The sequence below is a fragment of the Hirundo rustica genome, chromosome 2, assembly GCF_015227805.2.
Source record: "Hirundo rustica isolate bHirRus1 chromosome 2, bHirRus1.pri.v3, whole genome shotgun sequence".
NCBI lineage: Eukaryota > Metazoa > Chordata > Aves > Passeriformes > Hirundinidae > Hirundo > Hirundo rustica.
The window spans coordinates 15,883,415-15,903,627 of record NC_053451.1 but is presented as its reverse complement, the minus strand read 5'-3'; the positions used below and the strand labels follow the sequence as shown (position 1 = coordinate 15,903,627).

Genomic DNA, 20,213 nt, shown 5'->3' with positions numbered 1-20,213 from the left:
GAGGCTCTCTTTATAACCTTTATATGCCTGCTTCTGTCCCAGTTTCCTATCTCCATTTCCTCATGTCAACTCATCAACAGCCATCCAGGAACTCCTTTCCCTTTTTAAGATTAAGTTTTTTAAAGGCACTTGCAAGAAAGTGGCTATTTCTACTAGCAATCAGAACTGAGGACAACACTAGTTGAAAGATGCACTGCAGGAACACAACTGCATGCTCTTTTTCCTGTGAAGGTGCAACACACATACCTCACATTCCCAAAGATCTTTTGCAAGGAACCAGATACATTGAACCTACACAGAGTGATTTGCCCAGACTAAATGACCACAAGAAAAGTCAAAGCCTAAATGGCCACAAGAAAAATCAAAGCTATTTCATCAACACGGGCTCAAAGTTTTCTAAGATACACAATTGTGAATTTTAGTTTACAGTTTTTTAAATCAAAGTGCCTCCTTTCCTTTACACTTCTGGGCAGCTGAAAGGCTTTTGAAAGTTTCCGTTAAGAAGGAGAACAACTATGAAGCTTTCACGTGAACACATCAAGGGTCAATATTGGTTTCTAATCATCCATACCCCATGCCATGGTGACTCCTGCTTCTGTACTGCGCTCAGAGCTTCACCAGGAACAGTCAGGAAATGGAAGATGTTCAAAAGATATAAAGTCTGCCCTAATTCACACAAGGAGAAAGTGAAACAGGAAGAACAAGGAATGTCTCAATACTTGACATGGCCTATGCAGAAGTATAATTATTTTCCAGCTATCTGAATGCAAAACAGCCCTTTGCAAGATCAGTATGGAGTTAAAGAATGCAACGTCTGAAACCAACAAAATATGTTAGTCTGTGGCATGATCTGCTTCTTTAATACTAATTAAATCAACAGTAGCATCAGAAAATAATTAAAACATAAATATACTATAACTGAAAAAAAGCTTAAGACTATGTATTACTCTTGAAAGAATGCTGTGTTCTTTGGTCTATCCTCCCCTGTACCCTCTCCTACTACCTAACCCTCTACACTCCTTCTTCACTAAGTAATTGCATTTACACTGAAGATCAACTCAGAACTCAACTTCTACCCCCATGAAACTGTTCGGCTGGCACAAGAAATCTTCTCTTTGTACCCCATAATCACATGTAGAAAATCTACACCACTTACTTTAGTTCTTTCATTCATTTTGGACTCTAAGATTAAAAATTATGTAAGCTCATGATGTTCACACAACTCACTAATGTTCTGCACCTTTATCCTTTTTTTCTACATTCAGAATTTGTGCTAATTTCTGCAGAAAGATTGTAAAAGCCTGTTATTTAAAACATATTGTAGGGGCAGATACAGAAGACATTCAGTCTTGGGACACAAACAGGATAGCCGGTTAGGTGTGTCAAAACAAGACTCAATACACAGAATTAACTTAAACATAAAGTTAGCAGTAAGTGGTCAAAAGCCAAATCATAAGCCTATGCAGGGCCCTGGGCAAATGAAGTTCTTTCTGTGTATTTTTCAACAGCTGTGTTTGGTTATAGTCACTATAACATCAAGAGGGACAGATCCAGCAAGCTGGCAAACACCACAGCTCCAAAGACTAAGAACTGTCAGCACACTAAAAAAATTGCTCTAAACTACAGTTAAGAAAATCTTAAAAATATTGCTGACTGGCCAAAGCTCTTGCTAGTTATTTATATAAGATGCAAATAATAGGAAAACAGACAGTCTTATGTTTAACCAAAGCCTTTTAGAAGAACTAACTAGAAATAACACCTTTCATTAGTGATGTTTTTCTCTGAGTTTGTCTAAGAATTTAGTCTCAAGATGAAAGACTGAAACTGTAGCTGTTTCTTTGACACAGCACAGGAATTAACCCACCAGACAGAAAAGAGAACATCACGATGCAAATCCCACCTCATTAACAACATACTGCAGCAGTTGAGAGAAGTCCCTTAATTCTCTTAACATGACCTTGAGGAAAGGAGCACTAGTCCACATTAGCTGTGGGAATAACCTGGGAATATGAAGATAATACTGAGAAGGAAGCACCCAAAAATTAAACAGGGCCTTACAGAACCAAGGGTATCAACAAAATCAAAGCAATGGCAATTTTGACCTTAAAGAAGCCTTAAGGATGCTCTAGGTTGCACAAGCAAACACCATATGATGATTAATAACCTGAAGCATATTAATGTTTATCTTGTTGCTGGATGATAAATCGAGGGTAAGTAAGTCAGTTTCCCTTCACAAATGAGACTTTGGTCTTTAGCGAGCAAGTTGCTCAATTAAGACCATTCCATAACCCACCACAAACATCCCAAACAAAGCAGGAAAACCAATTTAGTACCGTTTCTGGACATAACAGTCCCTCTCTAACTTATCAACAGATCATTTGGTCTGCAAAACACACCTGCATTCCTTATGGAATACAGGTAGTACACTGCAGATAGCAAAACTGTAGCCCCAGGTTAACAGCCAGCCTTTTGGGCTAAAATTACAATTATTAAAATAACTTTAACAACTGTTCCTCCTTAATTTGTCTCTAACAAATGCTAAACATTGATACAGCTGAGTACGGATACAACTAAGATCAGCAAGTCACAACTCACACTGTGGGGTTTCCCTGGAGCAGCAGTTCCCTCCCACTCAGCATTTAAAAGACAGTGTGTGTCAAAGAGAAGTGAAAGCAGTATTCCAATACAACACTTTCCATCCACTATTCTGATTCCCACCCGCCCCCCTCCCCCCCCCTCCCCCCCCCAATATTTCCTAGGAAAGAAGAAGTAAAATATTTAAGAATCAGTCTTTTTTTTTTCCATATAACGCAGGAGAGTATGTAACAAGAGTAATATAAAACTACGGTTTAAAAAGATACTATTTTCTCACTGTTTAGTTGAAAGTCTCATTCATGGGCAGCTCTGGGCCCATACAGTAGCTTTCTTCACTTCTCCTACACAGATCCCTCAAACACTTTTGCCAGTGCACTTTCTGCCATGTTGCTCAAAATGCTGTGTATGAGTAATACACATCTTTAAAGAAACAAAGTTAAATCTGGCAGAAGACACAAAAAAAGGGATTCTCCATGTATGCTACCCACAAAAAGAAAGTCAAAGAAGGTGTTGCCACCTGATAAATAATCCTGGAGAACTGGTAACAACTGATGAGAAGGCTGAGGTACTCAACAACTCAGTCTTCAATGACAACCTCTCTTCCTTGCACCTCTTGAATGTAGGGACAGCAGGAACAAAGCCCTTCACACTGTAAGTTCAGGTTCACGACCACCTGAGGAACTTGAATGTGCACAAATCAACAAGATGCTTCACAGAGTCTTGAGAGAACTGTCTGATTTAGTTGCTGAGCCACTCTGCATGATATTGGAGACATCATGGCTGTGGGGTGAAGTCCCAGGTGATTGGAAAAGGGGAAGCATAGTACCAATCCTTAAAAAGGCCAGAAAGGGGGACCCTGGGAGCTATCACCCTGTCATTCTCACCTCTGTGCCTGGGAAGATTACAGAATAGATCCTCTGAGAAGCTGTGCTAAGGCACATGGAAGACAGGGAGGTGATTCAACAGTTACCACAGTTTCACCAAAGCAAAGTCCTGCCTGATCAACCCAATGGCCTTCTGTGATGGGGTGACTACATCAGTGGACAAGGGAAGAGTTACAGATGTAATTTATCTGGACTACTGTAAAGCCTTTGACATGGTCCCCCACAACATCCTTCTCTCCAAACTGGAGAGATGGATTTGACAACTGAACTGTTAGATGGATAAAGAATTGGTTGGACAGTCAAATCCTGAGGGTAGAGATGCTTCCAGAGTCAAGCTAGTATGGAAGCCACAGGAGCCATGTATGCTGAGCACTGCTCTTGGACTCCTGAAAGTATGTAAAACTCCAACTGGACCTTTAGGAATCCCAGCCTTAGTGTTAATGGAGGCTACAGAGTGTCCTTGAGGAGTTCCACTAACTGGTTGCTCTGTTTTGCTCTACTCTAAACATACACTTCTGACGCCTGTAGCTGAAACCTCATTGCTACTCCTCTCCACAGAAACTTTCACTGTCAAGAGATGTTTGTGAACTGAAAGATACAAAAAATATTGGGTCACCCGGTCTGTCACTACTCATGGCTGTGCACAGTGGCACAATTTACCCCTTCCCTCTTTACCACCACATTCATACTCAGCAGATCCGTCTCCCTCCCTCACATACACCCTCCCAGGCACTGGTTCTGGAGTCCATGACTATGTGCTTTCCTGTCACTAGACAACCACACGTGAAATCTGTTTTGGCCAGCAATTAGCACAGTAGCATTCAACAGATCATTTGACTGTGGCATGACTGCCTCTCTACATTCAGATCGCATTTTTCTGTCCAATCCTTTCCACTGAGGATATATAAGAGTCTGAAAGGTTTGGGTCATCCAACCCCTCCATTGCTTTGAACTGCTTATAATGACAGGACTGAACTGTCTGTTTTGAGCATTCAGAAATCCTTAAGTTATCATGACACTGCCGGTTTTATTACATCAAGTAACTGGAAAGAGATATTACTAAAGAATCTCTGCTCCTGAAGTGCAATTATTTCACATTTTCAGTCCTGCTGTGCTCACTCTTACAGCAAAAGAGAACAACATCCTGACACAATTACTGAGGGAATTTTATGTTTAATCACATGCATTTCTTTACAGTCATATACTCTCTTTCTGTTTCTTAAAATACAGACTACAACAGCAAAAGGCATTCTCTGCCCCAGTCATCCTGCCATGCAAACAAGTTAAAGAAGAGGTCAGTCAGTTTTGACATAAGTGTGATCACAGTAGCAAAAGGTTTTGGACTTAACTTCTCGCTCCTGCAAAAGTGTCAGAAGCAGGAATGTTGTTTTCTAATCAATGTGAATGTTACTGGAACAATTAGAGCTAGACTAAACCCAAATTACACCATCAGTACTTCTACCCCTAAAGAGTCACTTCAGTCATTAAAAGCACTCACCTTGAATTCACAGTTGAGAATTTGTCTGTAGAGAGATTTATAGCCATAACTCAGACCATCCTGCTCTCAATCCTTATAGCCAAAAAAATGTAGCACTGAATGTCCTAGAGAAAGCTGCCTACTGAAACAAATCAAGTTGACTTCTGTGCTGGCACACAGCAAACAATTACCCTGCCTTACATAGCACCATATAGCTTGGATCAGCCAGACTGTGGCATTATAGAGGTGGTACAATAGACTAGGAATGACTTTTCTTTTTCATAATTCTGCAATAAAGTTGCTCCGGTGTGCTTCAAGGTATCTTGCAGTTCAGCAACAGATTTTGAGCTCAGATAATACAGAGAAAGAGGGTGATTTGCTATCAGTGCATTCAGCTGAGACTCTCAATTTGATTCCAAGTACAAACAGAGTACACAGATCCCTCAGCACACGATCCCTGTGTTGAGTGCACAGCAAAACAACACCTCAGTTTTTGCCACAGTCTTACACTTGCTACAATTAATATACAAGCATCCTCAATAAATATTTACTCAACTGGAACATCCTATAATTGATGACTCAAATTTTGTTCCTAGGAACTCCTATAAAAGTTTCTGCTCCTAGGAGAAAAACGCTGTGTTTTGGTCTCACTTTCACAAACAAAGTCCAATGACTAATATCTCAGGCTTCTTCCTGCAGCATTCACTTGGTCCTTGCACAAGCCTGAGAAAGAATAAAACCAAAAACTCAGCAAGGAGTAGGCCATTCTTGATCCCGTGGACAATCCACTATTTCCTGTTCATACAGAGCAGCATTCACATTTATGTTTATTAACATAGAGCAGACCCACATTTCAGAACAAGTACTTCCTTACAAATTAGGGGCAGGTGGCCAACAGCCACCTCCATTCCCTGCCTTTGCCCCTAAGTGGATGTCTCCTAGAACATGTTTAACAAAAGAGCAGTTATAGATCCACTTCAAGTTAACACATGTTGATTTTTTCTACAGGTACTCTTTATATTCCCACCTGGTAACATGTAGCTCAAGTAACACAGATCGCTTGTCTACCTCGTAATAACATCAACTGCACTGAGTCAATGAGCCAAAACAACACTCAAATCTTACAGTATTTCTAAAGAAAAGCAAAATTTTGCTAATTACTCACACCTTCACCACTACTGCTCCAGCTCCTGTACAATCAAAGTCATCACTTGCAAGAGGGAAAAGGGGCACAGAGCTGGTTTGACAGAGATTGCTAAATGCTTAGGCAGAACCTAGTGTTCCTCGCTTAAAATTCATGCTCTCCAAAATTAAAATGTATGGCAAATGCTCAGTAAACCAAAAGCCAACTATCAGCAAACAGGAAAAAGCAAGTTAGGTGAAAGAAGGATGCAGTGGGGAAGAGAATATTCCACCACTTTTGAAAATACACCTCATGTTATATCCACATTTGCACCCCACCTCGCCAAGAGAAGGGGAGGACACCCCAGCTGCTCCGGCCTCACGAGGTGCCCAAGTTTAACATCGATTTTCAGGGTGTTATTCCTGCGGTAACTCCCACCTTTAGTCTGCTCCAGATTCTCTGTAGGCGCAGAAGTAGTTTCCTGGGAGAGGAAATACCACCTGACTCCCCTGGGAGAGAGGCACGGACCCCTAGCCCCGTGCATCCTCTTGCCTTCCTACCAGCCTAAGAGAAAGATGTTCAAACTCCCCCCTGCCTCAGGGACACCCCTTCCATCAGCTTGGGGACTCTACCTCAGCTACCCTCAGACCTCGGGGAAGCCCCCCTGATACCTCATGGACTAGCTGTCCGCCACTTTACCTCAGAGCACCCCACACCCCAGGGAGCACCCCTATTCAGCCGAGAGAGCAACCCCTGTACGCCTCAGGGAGCACCCCTCAGTTCAGGAAACATCTCCCTTCACCCCAGAACAACCCATACCTCAGTGAGCACGCCTCTATGTGCACCTCAGGGCATCCCACACCTAAAAGAGCACACCCCCCTCATCTCAAAACACCCCACACTTCAGGGGACACCCCCGATTCACCTCAGGACATCCTCCTCCGCCTCAGCCCCCTCCGAGACCCGCCCCGAGGCCGCGCCGTACCTGCTGCGAAGGAAGTTCCACATGAAGGGCGCGGGCGGCGGAGCCGGGCGGTAGTGCGGCGGGACCAGCAGCCATCCTGACGTAGGGTCCCCGCTGCACTCCCCCAAGGCCGCCGGGCGCGCAGGGGTTAATGGTGGCAGCAACGCCGAGTCGGCGGCCCGCTACGGAGCCATATTACCGCAGTGCCGGGGGGTGGGCGAAGCACCGCCTCCCGCACGCCCATTGGTCTTCGAGCCGCAGGGGCGGGAGCCCGCCCGCCTTCTCGAGATACGACTGGTTTGATCTGACGCCAATCAACGCCCCTCCCCTCTGACCCTGTCAAACCGCTGGAACGCGCGCCGGCGTCGATTAGAGCGCCCGCTTCCGGAAGGCGGGACGGCGCCCAATCACCGGCGTTGATTGGAGAAGATGGAATTTGATTGACAGCAGGCCCTCCGTCACGTGTGCGGGAGCTGTTGTCATCACGTGGTGGGACGGAAAATAGTTCAGCGGAGGGGACGGGGAGGGGCGGTCGCCATGGCAGCGGAGGGGCTGCGAGGCTGGGCCCGGAGCTCAGGATCGGCAGTGGCGTCATCCTCTCCACCTCCTTCAAGTCACTCCAACCTGCCCCACGTCATATCCACCTGCCCCATGTGACATCTGCTCCACAGCGGGCCAGCCTGTCCCGTATCACGTCCATCTCTGTCATGTCAATATAAAAAAAGACTGTAGGCTATTGTAGAGGGTCTAAAGGAGAGCCATGAGGACGGCGAAGGGTCTGAAGAGCCTTATAAGGAGCAACTGAGCTCACTTTTGTTCAACCTGGAGAAGAGACTGAACAATGAGAGTAGACCTCATTGAGGTCTTCAGTATCCTCGGGAGGAGAAGCAGAGGGCATGTACCAATCTCTTAACTCTTGTGACCAGTGACATGACCTGAAGGAATGGCCTGAAGCTGAGTTGGGGAAGGTGGATATTAGAAAAAGGTTCTTCATCCAGAGGGTGGTTGAGCACTGGAACAGGCTCCCCAGGAAAGTAGTCACAGCACCAAGTCTGACAGAGCTCAAGAACCATTTGGACAATGCGCTCAGGCACATGGTGGAATTGTTGTAGTGTCCTGCACATGGCCAGGAATTGGACTTGATGATCCTGATGAGTACCTTCCAACTCAGCTTGTTTCATGATTCTATGAACCTTCCCCATATCACATCCACTTGCCTCACAGCACACCAACCTTCTCCACAGCACATCCACCTGCCTCATGTCACCCGAACCTGCCTCATATCATCTCAACCTGCCCAACAACAGACCAGTCTGCCCCACATTGTGCCAAGCAACCCAGGATCAGACAAACCCATCCCACGTCACATGGACCCATGCCATTCTATGCCAAGTCATCCCACATCAGGCCAACTCACATCACCAACCGTGATGCCTACACACACCAAAGCCCAATGCAACCATCCCCTCAGCACCCACCTCTATCCCATCTCACCCAGGCAACATCCATCCTGAGCAGAGGGGGGACCATTTCCACCTGGAACAGCACCATCCACATGTACCGTGTAGCTCTTGGAGCACCAGTCCTGTCTCTGTGCCCCACCAGGGCCAAACAACCCAACAGCATTCTGCAGCACCTGCCTGGAGTGGGTGGTCATAGTTGAGATACTCATCCCCAAAGCACTGCCAGGGACTATCAGAAACTGAGCCAAAATACCTGTCCCCACACTGCTGGGAGCACCAGTCCTACCATCCCTGCAGCGGAACTGGGAATGCCTGTCCCTAGTGCATGCCACTGGGAATGCCTGTTCCCACTGGATTGGACAGCTCTGAGAGGGTTGAGTGTGCTGTGCAGTGCTGGAAAACCCCAATCTCTGCTCCTCCAGTCCTCCTGTCGTCAGCACCATACATCTCCCACACCATGGAGACCATTCTGCTGGAAGACCAGTAAGCCTTCATTCACAGTATTCCTGGGTTTGTAATGTCCATGCTGTGGTGAGGTGTTATAACAATGGTGTCTTCAGCGATTATTTTGGTCTAGGGTACTCAAAAGTGAACTTGTTAAAAACAGGAAGTAAAATGAAAACTGGAACAGAAAATCAAGTTTTCTGGGGTTCGATGGCCGTCCTTGTGGCATGAAGTCATCCTCTTCCATCCTGCTCCTTCCTTTGCAGCTGCTTACCATGGTCTTTTCTCCAAAATGCTTCCTAGTTGAAATGGGAATGCTAAACTCTTCTCCTGGGCTATTCCCTGGTTTATTTCATAGTAACACATCTATATGGACTTCCCCCCCTGCCCCCCTCCCCCATTTGTTTGATTCTACATGTAGGCATCAAATAAATTCAATACCTCAAGCTTATGTTTTGGACATCGTTGAGTCTGGCATTGTGTGTGAGTTCTGAATGCTGCTGTCTCTGATCAAGAAAATTAATTTAAAACAGTGGCCTTTTTTGGAAGATTTTCTGGGAACAAGTGTGTCTTCATTTTTTCCTTCTGATTAAAAAAAAAAAACCAAAAACAAAACAAAGCAAAACAAAACAAAACAAAAAAACACCACAAACCCCCCCCCCCCCACCACCTGTCTGTTTCAGTATTTTCTATAGCCAGTGTTTTCAAGCACCTAGACTCCTTAGATCAGGAAGTTCAAACGTAGTCATTTTGGACCTGTTGTATCAGTTTGATTCACGTCCTGGTTTCTGGTTCATTACTACGTGCACTCTCCTTCATTTTCAGCATTCCATCTTCACCTTGGATGACTGCAACTTGATTTTTAGGATGAAATTTGGGGGGTCTCTTTGCTCTAGGTGTGACAAATGCATTCAGAATGACAATCTTGAATAAATTTTGAGAATGCTTTCTGCCTTTGAGACTCTTGATATGTTTCCTCCAGAGAGCAAAACTCTAGCTTAGACTTAGATAAAAAATCAGAGAAAATCACAGCTGTAAGAACAGGTTTTCCCGAGATATATCACTAAAAACAATTTACAGAAGTAGCGTGAAGCTGCCACTGCTTGTTTACCCAAAATATAAAAAAATCCAAAACATCCTTTAAAAAACAAGAAAGTCCATCCTCAGATGAAACATGATGTTTCTGAGACTGATTTTCCCCCACTTCTTCACCTTCTCCTTCTATAAAAAGTATGTTATCAACATTACTCTTATCCTAAATCCAAAACAGAACCACATACCAGCTTACTAAGGAGAAAATTAACTCTATCCCAGAGAACACCAAGACACTAATTTACATAGATTTGCTGAATTTAAAGTCCATATGTCATTACCATAGCAGGATTTTCCTACTTTTCTTCTTTTCCACAGGAACAGCCTGTGATGATAAAATAGTTATGTTTAGAAAAGTCAAATGATTTACTTACCATAGCAGTTCATTTGCCATGTATATGGAGATTGCGTTTGCTGCTTGATGTAGACTGAGAGCTCTAACCCACAATTCAGGGACTAAGTAAAATATCACCCAGAGAAGAATTCAAATATGACCCCAAAACCCATGTGGATTCACTACTGATTTTGTAGCATTGGAACTCATACAGCTGGCATATTTACAACAGCAAAAAGTCCTGGCAGATTTACAACTCACACTAGCTCAAGCTTTGGCCTAATTCTAAATTTCAGATTTATTTTTGGGTTTTGTTATGTCAGCATGAAAAAGAACCATTTCCAAGGGCATTATAAAATGAGACTTTTGTAGGGTTAAGGTTTCAGATTTACCTCTTATTTTCACGAGTTTTGAGGTTTAGTACCTGTCTTGTAGTTCACCACAATGACCATTCAACATGATGACAGCCATTTAATAACCCAGATTGTTCCTGAATCATAGGGTTTACAATAATTAGTTCCTTAATTAGGATTGTTGGATTATTTTGAGCAGAGTATTTGCAAGCTTCAGCTGTAGAGTGGCTTTCTTTTGTCCCTAATTATGAACAGTCACTGGAGGCAGTAATGATGGAGTGGTACTGCTCAACTCACACATGTATATGGCCTTACATAGGACCCTGAGTAATTTACTGATGCCCTAGGAAACTGTCATATGAATTTTTTAACCAAATCAAAAGGCTGTCATTATCTGTATCATTCTGAATGATACAGTATAACCTATGTTATACTGTTTTGATCACAGTATAACCTTTATTATGTCCCCATGGGTGTTCCTGCAGTGTGTTATCATAAAAGATGAAGTTCCTGTGGCTACAGCAAGTGCAGTAGGCACATGACTCAGCTTGGGCAGATGGCGAGGTTATGGATGTGGGATGCGCATCCATAACCTTGCCATCTGCCCAACCTGAGTGGTGTGTCTACTGTGTAGAGGGAAAGGGATGGTGTCAAGAGGGATCTGGACAAGCTGGAGAGGTGGATCTGTGTGAACCTTGCGAAGTTCAACCAGACCAAGCCCAAGGTTCTACACCTGGGTCAGGGCAATCCCAAGCATGAACACAGGCTGGGCAAAGAATGAACAGGGAGCAGCCCTGGGGAGAAGAATTTGAGAGTTTTGATGGATGAGAAGCTCAACAGGATTGACCATGAGCACTGAGAACCCAGAAGCCCCCATAAGCTGAGCTGATCCCACAGCAAGGACAGTAGGGGAGGGAGGATTCTGCCCCTCTGTCCTGCTTAGGTGAGACGCCGCCCGCAGTGTTGCATCCAGCTCTGGTGTCCAACATCAGAAGGACATGGACCTACTGGAGCAAGTTCAGAGGAGGCCATGGAGATGCTCCAAGTAAGGGCTGGAGCACCTCTGCTCTCGTGACAGGTTAGGAGAGCCCAGGATGTTCAGCCTGGAGAAGAGAAGGCTCCAGGGAGACAGACCCCTTGCCAGTGCCTAAAGGATCTTCAAGAGAGCTGAGGAGGGACTTTGGACAGGGACCTGGAATGACAGAATGATCCTAGTGGATGCTTTCCAACTCAGAACATTCTGTGACACTGTGAGTCTGTGACAAGGGGAATGACCTCACACTGACAGAAAGCAGGGTTAAATTAGATATTTCAAAGAAAATTTTCCCTGTGAGAGTGGTGAGGCCCTGGCACAGTGCCGCAGGGCTCAGAGATGGGCCTTCAAAGGAGGGGTGCAAAAAGTAGTCCAAGCAAGAAGACCAAGGAAAAAGAAGTCGGAGTTGAAGTCATTGAAGTCCAAACAAAAAAGGGGTTGAAGTAATTTGTTTTCCTCTCAGTTCACTCTTATATACTGTGGCAGCTCTATGCAGTTGCAGCTCTAAGCAGTCACATCCTTACGCAAGAATTTCCTACTAGTTACAGAATTAGTCTATTGTTTGCATTACTTGGCAGCCTTACAAAACTACATAGTTTCAAAAACCTTGATACCTGCATATGCTGTACTTTCCCAGTTCTTCTCGTATCTGTGGTCGCTTATCCCACGGCCTGTATAGCACCAAGGCCAGGATATCATTAAATTCCATTGTGCTCTGTTTTGTCCCCCATTTGTTTTCCCATAGCACAGGCTGCCCAGAGAAGTTGTGGCTGCCCCATCCCTGGAAGTGTTCATGGTCAGGTTTGATGGGGCTTGGAGCAACCGGGTGTAGTATAAAGTGTCTTTGTACACGGCAGGGGGCAGGAACTAGATAAGCTTTAATGTCCCTTTCAATCTAAGCCAGTCTGTAATTCTGTGATCTTTAGTTTTCTTCAGGTGAATCCAACAGTCAATGACATCACCAGATTAGTGACTCGGTCTTGTGTTTATGTGTTGTTGTCTTGGTTTTGAAAGACAGTTGTCTGCCAAGGAAAGCTAGAGCTTCTCTTGGAATGGAGAATGTAAACCCCCTTCCCTCCAAATTATAATAATTTTGCAATTAGGGGCTTTCAGACAAAGGTATGGGAATAGGAGTAACAGTCCTTTATTAGGAATATTTAAAAAAAAAATAAAAAAAAGGAAAATAAAAATGTAGTAGTACAAAAAAATAAGCAAGGAAGCAAACAAAAATCCTGGAAAAGACCCTGACAGAGTCAGGGATACAGCCTGGCACCCTGGTGGTCAGGGTGTTAGAGGCAGTCCAAATAAGTCCTCCTGGAGTAACAGATGTGGTTCTGGGGAGTAGAGATGGTCCTGTAGAAAGTCCAGTGGTGACAAGATGGGTCCAGTCTTCCTCTGGGAATCCAGTGGAAAAACAGGATACCTTGTGTTCTTCAGTCCCAGTTTTTATCCAGCTAGGAACAGCTGGCTCCTCCCCCACTGTGTGGAGCATCTCACCATGGGATGATGGAATGTGTCATGCCATTGGTGGGCCCTAATGGCCCATTATCAGAAGATGTTCCCCTGGAGGATGGAGGGGTGGTGAAAGAGATGAGAAACACTGCCCCACCTGGATTTAATGGCTGGGCCATTATCAGAAGGCATCTGCCCCCCTCCACCCCAGAGTTACAAGAGGAGGATGAAACGTCTCCCAAAAACCAGTTTTCAACAGATGAAATAGAATACACATTTTTAGGTTACATAATCCAATACAGGCATGTCTTCTGGGTTTGGGTTTTTTTGGAATTTGTTTTTTTGTTTGTTTTTTGGGGGGGATTGGGTTTTTTGGGGTTTCATTTTGTTGGGTTTGTTTTGTTGTTTGTTTTTTTGTTTTGTTTTTTGGAATGCAAAGACAGAAGATAATTAAAATTACTACTAACAGAATTCCGAAAAACAATTTTAACAAAATCTGGTAAAGACTCTTGCAGAATGGCGTGTATTTTTGAAAAACCTCTGGAGAAAGCTGGATGAAATGCCAGTGAGGAATTGTCAGAAATTACATCCGAATATTTATTTGCCATTTCTGGAAGCACTACTTTATCACTGGTCTTTTTGCACTGAAGTTGAGACACATGGACTCATGTCCTTCTGAATGACATGTGGTGGAGAGATACCACCTGCAAGTTATTACAGGTATTACTTAATAGACTTTATCACAAATTTTGGCATGGTAGAACCTTTGGGAAGGGAAGAAATCACTTTGTGGCTAACAGTAATTCCTATTTCTGCCACAGATCAGGTCCAATATGCTTCTTAATGGGGTATGAGATCATTGCAACATCACTCCAATGAGACAACATACTTCACTGATGGGTAGAAGGATACCAAATGCAGAGCAAAATACTAGAAATTTGTGAGCTGTTTAAAGAGAAAAAAGGACAAATTCTGCACTGAATGCATATTAAATAATGTATTTTGCAGCCACAGATGTGGGGTTAAAAGAGTTTGTTCAGCTTCGCTTTGGGAGGGATCAGTCTCAAGCAATAGCAACTGAAACAAGAGACTGGTTTCAAGGGCATTGAACTTTGCATCTGTCTGTGTCCAAGGTATTTCTTAGGGTCTGTATTTCTAGCTGCAGCTGAATATGTTTGCTTCCTTCAGAGATTATTTTGAACTGCGGTAAGGCATTTGCAGATACCTAAGGTGGTTTGGTCGTCCCTAGGCAATGTATCAGAAGCTCACAGTGAAAAGCATAGTAAAGATCAGATCTTTTCAATGTGGAGGCCCTTGGTTTTAAATCAACAGTAATATAAGTTTTTAATGCAATAAACTCCAAGTGGGGGTATATTAATCTGCATCTGGCCATTGTTTGCACTTTACCATCACCATCAGCTGCATAAATGGGGGGGGGGGGGGTGGGGGTGGGTGGGTATTAAAACTGACTTAATTAATTTATCATAAGTTTCCTGAGTGTCCCATGATAGATAAACCCCACCTCAGACAGAGACATTTCATCATGTTTTTGACACACCATCAAGCTGTTTAGTTCACATAAAGTGCAGAGAGGAGATCCACTTTCAGAAGACACTTTCAAGTCAGCTCATAGCCATTAGATAACTTTCATGCAGGACACAGAAGAGGACTCCTGGTGCTTTGGAGGACAAATGATGCTTAGAATATCTGTTACTCTCCTGGTGCTTAGAAGGGCTATTATTTACACATGAAAAACTTCCTTCTCCGACTCCATATTTTAAATATATATTGTGAATGAGATAGGGAACATAGTGAAAGGATTAGAGCACAAGTGTGACAAGGAGCATCTGAAGGAGCTGGGGGGGCTCAGCCTGGAGAAAATGAGGCTTGGGTGGGCCCTTCTCCCTCTCTACAACTTCCTGACAGGAGGATGGAGCCAGGTGAGAGTCAGGCTCTTCTCCCAGGCAAGAAGGGACAGGACAAGAGGAAATGGCCTCAAGTTGTGTGAGAGGAGGTTTAGGTTAAATATTGCAAGAATTTTTGCATGGAAATGGTCATCCAGCACTGGAGCAGTTTGTCTAGGCCAGTGGTAGAGTCCCCATTGCTGGCAGGATTTAACAGGTGCATGGATGTGGCACTTGGAAGTATGAATTAGTGATGGGCTGGGTAGTGCTGGGGAAACAGTTGGGCTCAATGGTCTCAAAGGCTTTAAAACCTAAATGATTCTGTAATTCTATGAAACTAAATAAATTTTAAATGAGAAGGCATTTAAATTAAGAAGAACAGCACATGGGGTCCATCACACCCATCCACCTCAAAGTGGTTGCTATCACTGGGGACAACATTAAAAGCCCATATAAATCAAACAGAAGATGCTTTCTTATTTCAGTGGTTAGATCAAGGCCAAAGGCTAGTAGTTCACAACTGAATAAGCACTGGGACTGCAGGCTGCTGCAAGGACTGTCTTCCAAAGCAAAATTCCTAAGCTTCCATGTAAGTACAGTCATAAAATATCCCCTGGTACGTTACCAAAAGTCCTTGAAGGAAACTTATTTCTGAATTCTGCTTGAAATAAAGTCCCTCCTGTTACTGCACCTGCATTTTCATCTTGCAGAGGTGGTGATGTGATTTTATTGCTTAATCTGATGTGTCATAGTTGTGCTTTCCACTCTTGAAGTCTATGGGAAAAGTAAATCCTTCTTTGGAATATTTATAGAGACCTTTAAGGCCCTTCGAATGAAAAGTTTCTGCAGGATGATCCATTGATGAAAGCTAAATATACGTAAGACAAAAAAATCAGTATGTCCATTGAATTGGAGCCTACTGGCTGTTAAGCCTCCCCAGGACAGCATTTGCACCAAAACTTTGTACTTTCATTGGCTATAAGCATCTCCTGGACACTATAATGCCATTATACGAAAATATCAAGACTTTCTTGATATTTGATACTTATAAGGTATCATTTATAGGTCACAATATTCTGACTGGCTCTTCACTGATAAAACCTTTACATCCATTTAGAAAGAACTTGGGATATCCAAACCTTCTGATATGACAAGGAAGAAGAATGGATTGGTACTATGGTTGCTGATGCTCTACAGCCTATTTGCATAAAGGTATAGAATCACAGACTCATTTAGGTTGGAAAAGACCTCTCAGATCTTCAAGCTCAACCACTCCCAAGATTTCATGCAATGGCAGCATGAGTTTTTGGCACAGAGGCTAATATTGGCTCAGTCAAATGTGGCAGGACAGCCAAAAACTATTGGGGGGAAAAACTCCCAATGTATGATTAGTGAGAAGTGTGGATCAGATCTAAGATAAATCCGGGAACCAGTAAATAATCAGACCATGGATAGAGTTCCAATTCCCACCAGGCTTACTTTATGGCCTTTTGGAGCCTGTTAAAACATCTGCATCCCCAAAAACCCCATCTGAGAGAAAATAAGATAACCACAAAACAAAATAAAGAAATCCCTACATTGGCTTTTTTTTTTTTTTTTTTTTTTTTTTTTTTTTTTTTTTCTTTCCCTGCCTTTTCAGCTGACTAACATGGTCTCTTGAATCACTATCAGAAACAGACATGAAAATGCCTATTTTTGTGATAGTATGTATTTTTCCGTAAACGAAAAATCTTCATTTATCCAAGCTGTTGCCAAACAGAACCATTTTCAAGGGGATCATTTTACAGCATGAAGCTTTGAGAATGTGCCCTGTACAAAAATAATTTGTTATTCCTTGTGGTACTGCTGCTTTGGCTAAATTGACAAAAATTTATTCAGAGGGTGATGCATCCATTTCTGGTCTGTGCCTTCTCCTCAAAAAAGGCTGTTACAATCTGGATGAGTGATTTCTTGGCATTGCTACTTTGCATTTCCCCAAAATGCTTGGGGGCTTTGTTACATGATCATGGAGTTACTGACAGGCACCTCATGGGGGCAGCATGTGCTCTCGGTTTCTTTTTTCAATCTCCTTCATTAGACCGCGCTCTGTTTCCGCATTGAATTAAAAAAAAAAAAAAAAAAAGCTGTGTACACACTACAAACAGCATCATTCTGCTTATGCTATGTTAATTAACGAGGGGCTCAAAGCAAGCTGGTGAACATCCCACCTTTATAGCTGGTGCTATGGGAAATAATGCTGCCCTGCTTCACAGAGAGGGAAAAAAATAGCTGAGCAAACCCACGGAATCATAAAGGTTGGAAAAGCCCCCTAAGACCATTAAGTCCAACCATTCCATACCAAGCCTACTACTAACCCATGTCCCCAAGTGCCACATCCACGCATCTGTTAAATTCCTCCAGGGATGGAGACTCTGCCACTGCCCTGGGCAGCCTGTTCAAATGCCTGACTGGCCTCTCAGTGAAGAAATTTTCCCTAATATACTATGTAAACCTTTCCTGGTGCAACTTAAGGACATTTCCTCTTATCCTGTCCCTTGTCCCCTGAGAGCAGAGCCCAACCCTCACCTAACTTCACTCTCTACTCTCAGGGAGTTGTAGCGTGAGAAAGTCCCCTCCAGGCTTCCTTTCCTCCACACTGAACCACACACAGCTCCCTCAGCCACTTCTGGCACTCCAGCCCCTTCCCCAGCTCCATTCCATTCTGTGGACATACTCCTGCCCCTCAATGTCCCTCCTGTCGTGAAGGGCTCAAAACTGAACCCAGAATTTATGTAACATGCTCAGGCTGCCCTATGGCTGGCAGTCAAGGAAGGGATAAATCACTGCAGGTGGCCCGCATCCAACTGCAATGTCTTTTCCATAAACTGTCGTGTACCCTTTTGTTATGTTTACCAGAGGGAGAGCTCTGATTTGAGGCAAAGGCAACAAAATAGGACAGTAGCTATGTATAAACACATGAGGAAAATGTGGTCAAGGCGGAAAGTCCCTTCTTCCAGCCTGTAATGTGGGACAGATCTAAGAGGATTCTTGCAAGTATAATGAGGAATGTTAGGAGGACAGGAAGATCTTAAAGAACCAGAGGAGTACAAATGTACTTCATATATCAAGTTAAACAAAAGCAGAGGAAGGGGAAGTTGCTGAGCTAAAGGCAAGACAGGTCCACAGGAAAGCAAAGATGCTCATTTCTTAACAGATTGTAAGAACAGCTTTATTAGGGCTGGTCTATTGTGGACAGCAGCCTATCACAGCCAAGGGAAGTGACCTAGATAAGGCAGCTAGAGCATAGCAATTCGATCCCGATATTGTTCCAGCAACACGCAGCATAGCCGTAGAACCAAAGAATCACAGAACTGTCATGGCTGGAAAAGTCCTCTCTAAGGCTGAGTCCAACCATTAACCTGGCACTGCCAAGGCCACTGCTAACCCATTGTCCACGAGTGTCACATCCACAAACTTTTAGAACAGTTCTAGGGATCATAATTCTACCACTTCCCTGGGCAGACTCTTCTAATGCTTATCACCACAACGTCAGAGATGATAATTTTAACTCCTATTAGTGCTCAAGCTCATAGAATCACAGAATGGTTTGAATTTGGTTTGAATTAGAAGTGACCTTAAAGATCATCCAGTTCCACTCCCCTGCTATAGATGTTGCTGTGTATTATTTGGTTTCGTATTGTATTTCATTTTTATATTGGGTTTTGCAATGTTTTCTCCTGTACTCCCCTGTTCCCCTGGAAAATGTAACACCCCGAGGTTTGCCCCTGACCCTTTTCCCCGCCCATTCTCCCACACTGGAATGTAATCCAGCTCTGTTCCACTCCCACCTTATCCCTGATTGGGTAGGGGCTTGTCCCCGCCTTTGGCCCTTCCCCTGGATATAAGCCAGAAAAGTACTGAAAAATCTTGGCTCAGGGACAGGGAAGGGACTTGTGACCCAGGCAGGGGCAGGGCCACAGAAGAAAGGCTGAATAAAGCCCTGATTTCCCCCAGATCAAGTGCAGACCTTCCTTTGCCATCGATGGGGACCTGCTCTCTCTAAGGGAAAAGGTTCACAGCTGCTTCTGGGTTTTGGGGCCCTGAGGAAAAAAATCCTTCCAGCTGTGGTTTGTCTCTCAAGCTAGCCAAGGCAAAAACGGAGCTGGGGCTCCAAGAGAGAGAGAGACTAGCCACAATAAGAAGAGACACTTTCCACTAGACTAGATTGCTCCAAGACCCATCCAACCTGGCCCTGTTCACTTCCAGGCACAGGGCAGCCACAGCTCCTGCAGACAACCTGTGCCACAGTTTCACAAGGAAGAATTTCTTCCTAATAACCCTTCTAACCCTGTCCTTCTGCCACTTTGAAGCCATTGCCCCTTGTCCTGTCCCTCCGAGCCTTTGTCCAAGGCCCTTCTACAGCTCCCTGGGAGCCCCCTTTATGCACTGGCAGGGTCTCCCTGAAGCCTTCTCTTTTCCAGGCTGAACATCCTCACCTTTCCCAGTTTGTCTGCAGAGGGGACCTCCAGCCCTCACAGCCTGTATGTAGCCTCCTCTGGATTTGCCAGGTCTATGTCTTTGTGGGGACTCCAGAGCTGAAGGCAGCAGTGCAGGTGGGCCCTCACAAGCAAAGGGGCCAGATCACCTTCCCTGAGCTGCTGCCACACTGTAGGATCGGCCCAGGATGCATCCGGCTTTCTGAACACTGTTGTATGAGACAACCTGGGCTAGTTAGTACCTTGGGCATGAGCTGAGATCAGACAAAAATTCCCCTTCATACGCTGGTGATAGATTGCAAAAGAACAATGTTCAGTGTCAATCTCATGTTAGACTTTAATTAATAGTACTTCCAGCACAGCCAAGAATTTGGCAGAGCTGGTCCAACCTTGCAGTATGGAAAATCACAGGATATTAATTAGTATATCCCTTTTTGCAGGAATGGAGACATGTTTGAAGTAACTCTCTCCCCTCTCTGTGTTAAGGGTATTTTCAGTCTGCAGCTATGCTTTGATCTAAAACTTAATAATCAAAAACACTTCTTGGAAAAAGCTCTGCAAGAACTGACCTCCCCCAGTTCATGGAATCCTCAAAGTGGATTCCAGTGACTTGTCACAAG

General features: G+C 44.0%; 1 protein-coding gene across 2 annotated transcripts in view; it reads right to left on the bottom strand.

Moving 5' to 3' along the window:
- The window catches only part of UVRAG (UV radiation resistance associated), a 109,972-nt gene extending 102,710 nt beyond the window's left edge, over positions 1–7,262 (bottom strand). Inside the window, exon 1 of one of the 2 annotated variants that reach the window (XM_040056230.2) lies at positions 7,065–7,262. In XM_040056230.2, coding sequence (XP_039912164.1) covers positions 7,065–7,139 — 75 coding nt within the window. In that variant the 5' untranslated portion in view covers positions 7,140–7,262. The remainder of the gene's footprint in view (positions 1–7,064) is intronic. The other variant, XM_058419428.1, reaches the window with a different exon arrangement.
- Positions 7,263–20,213: the final 12,951 nt, after the last annotated feature.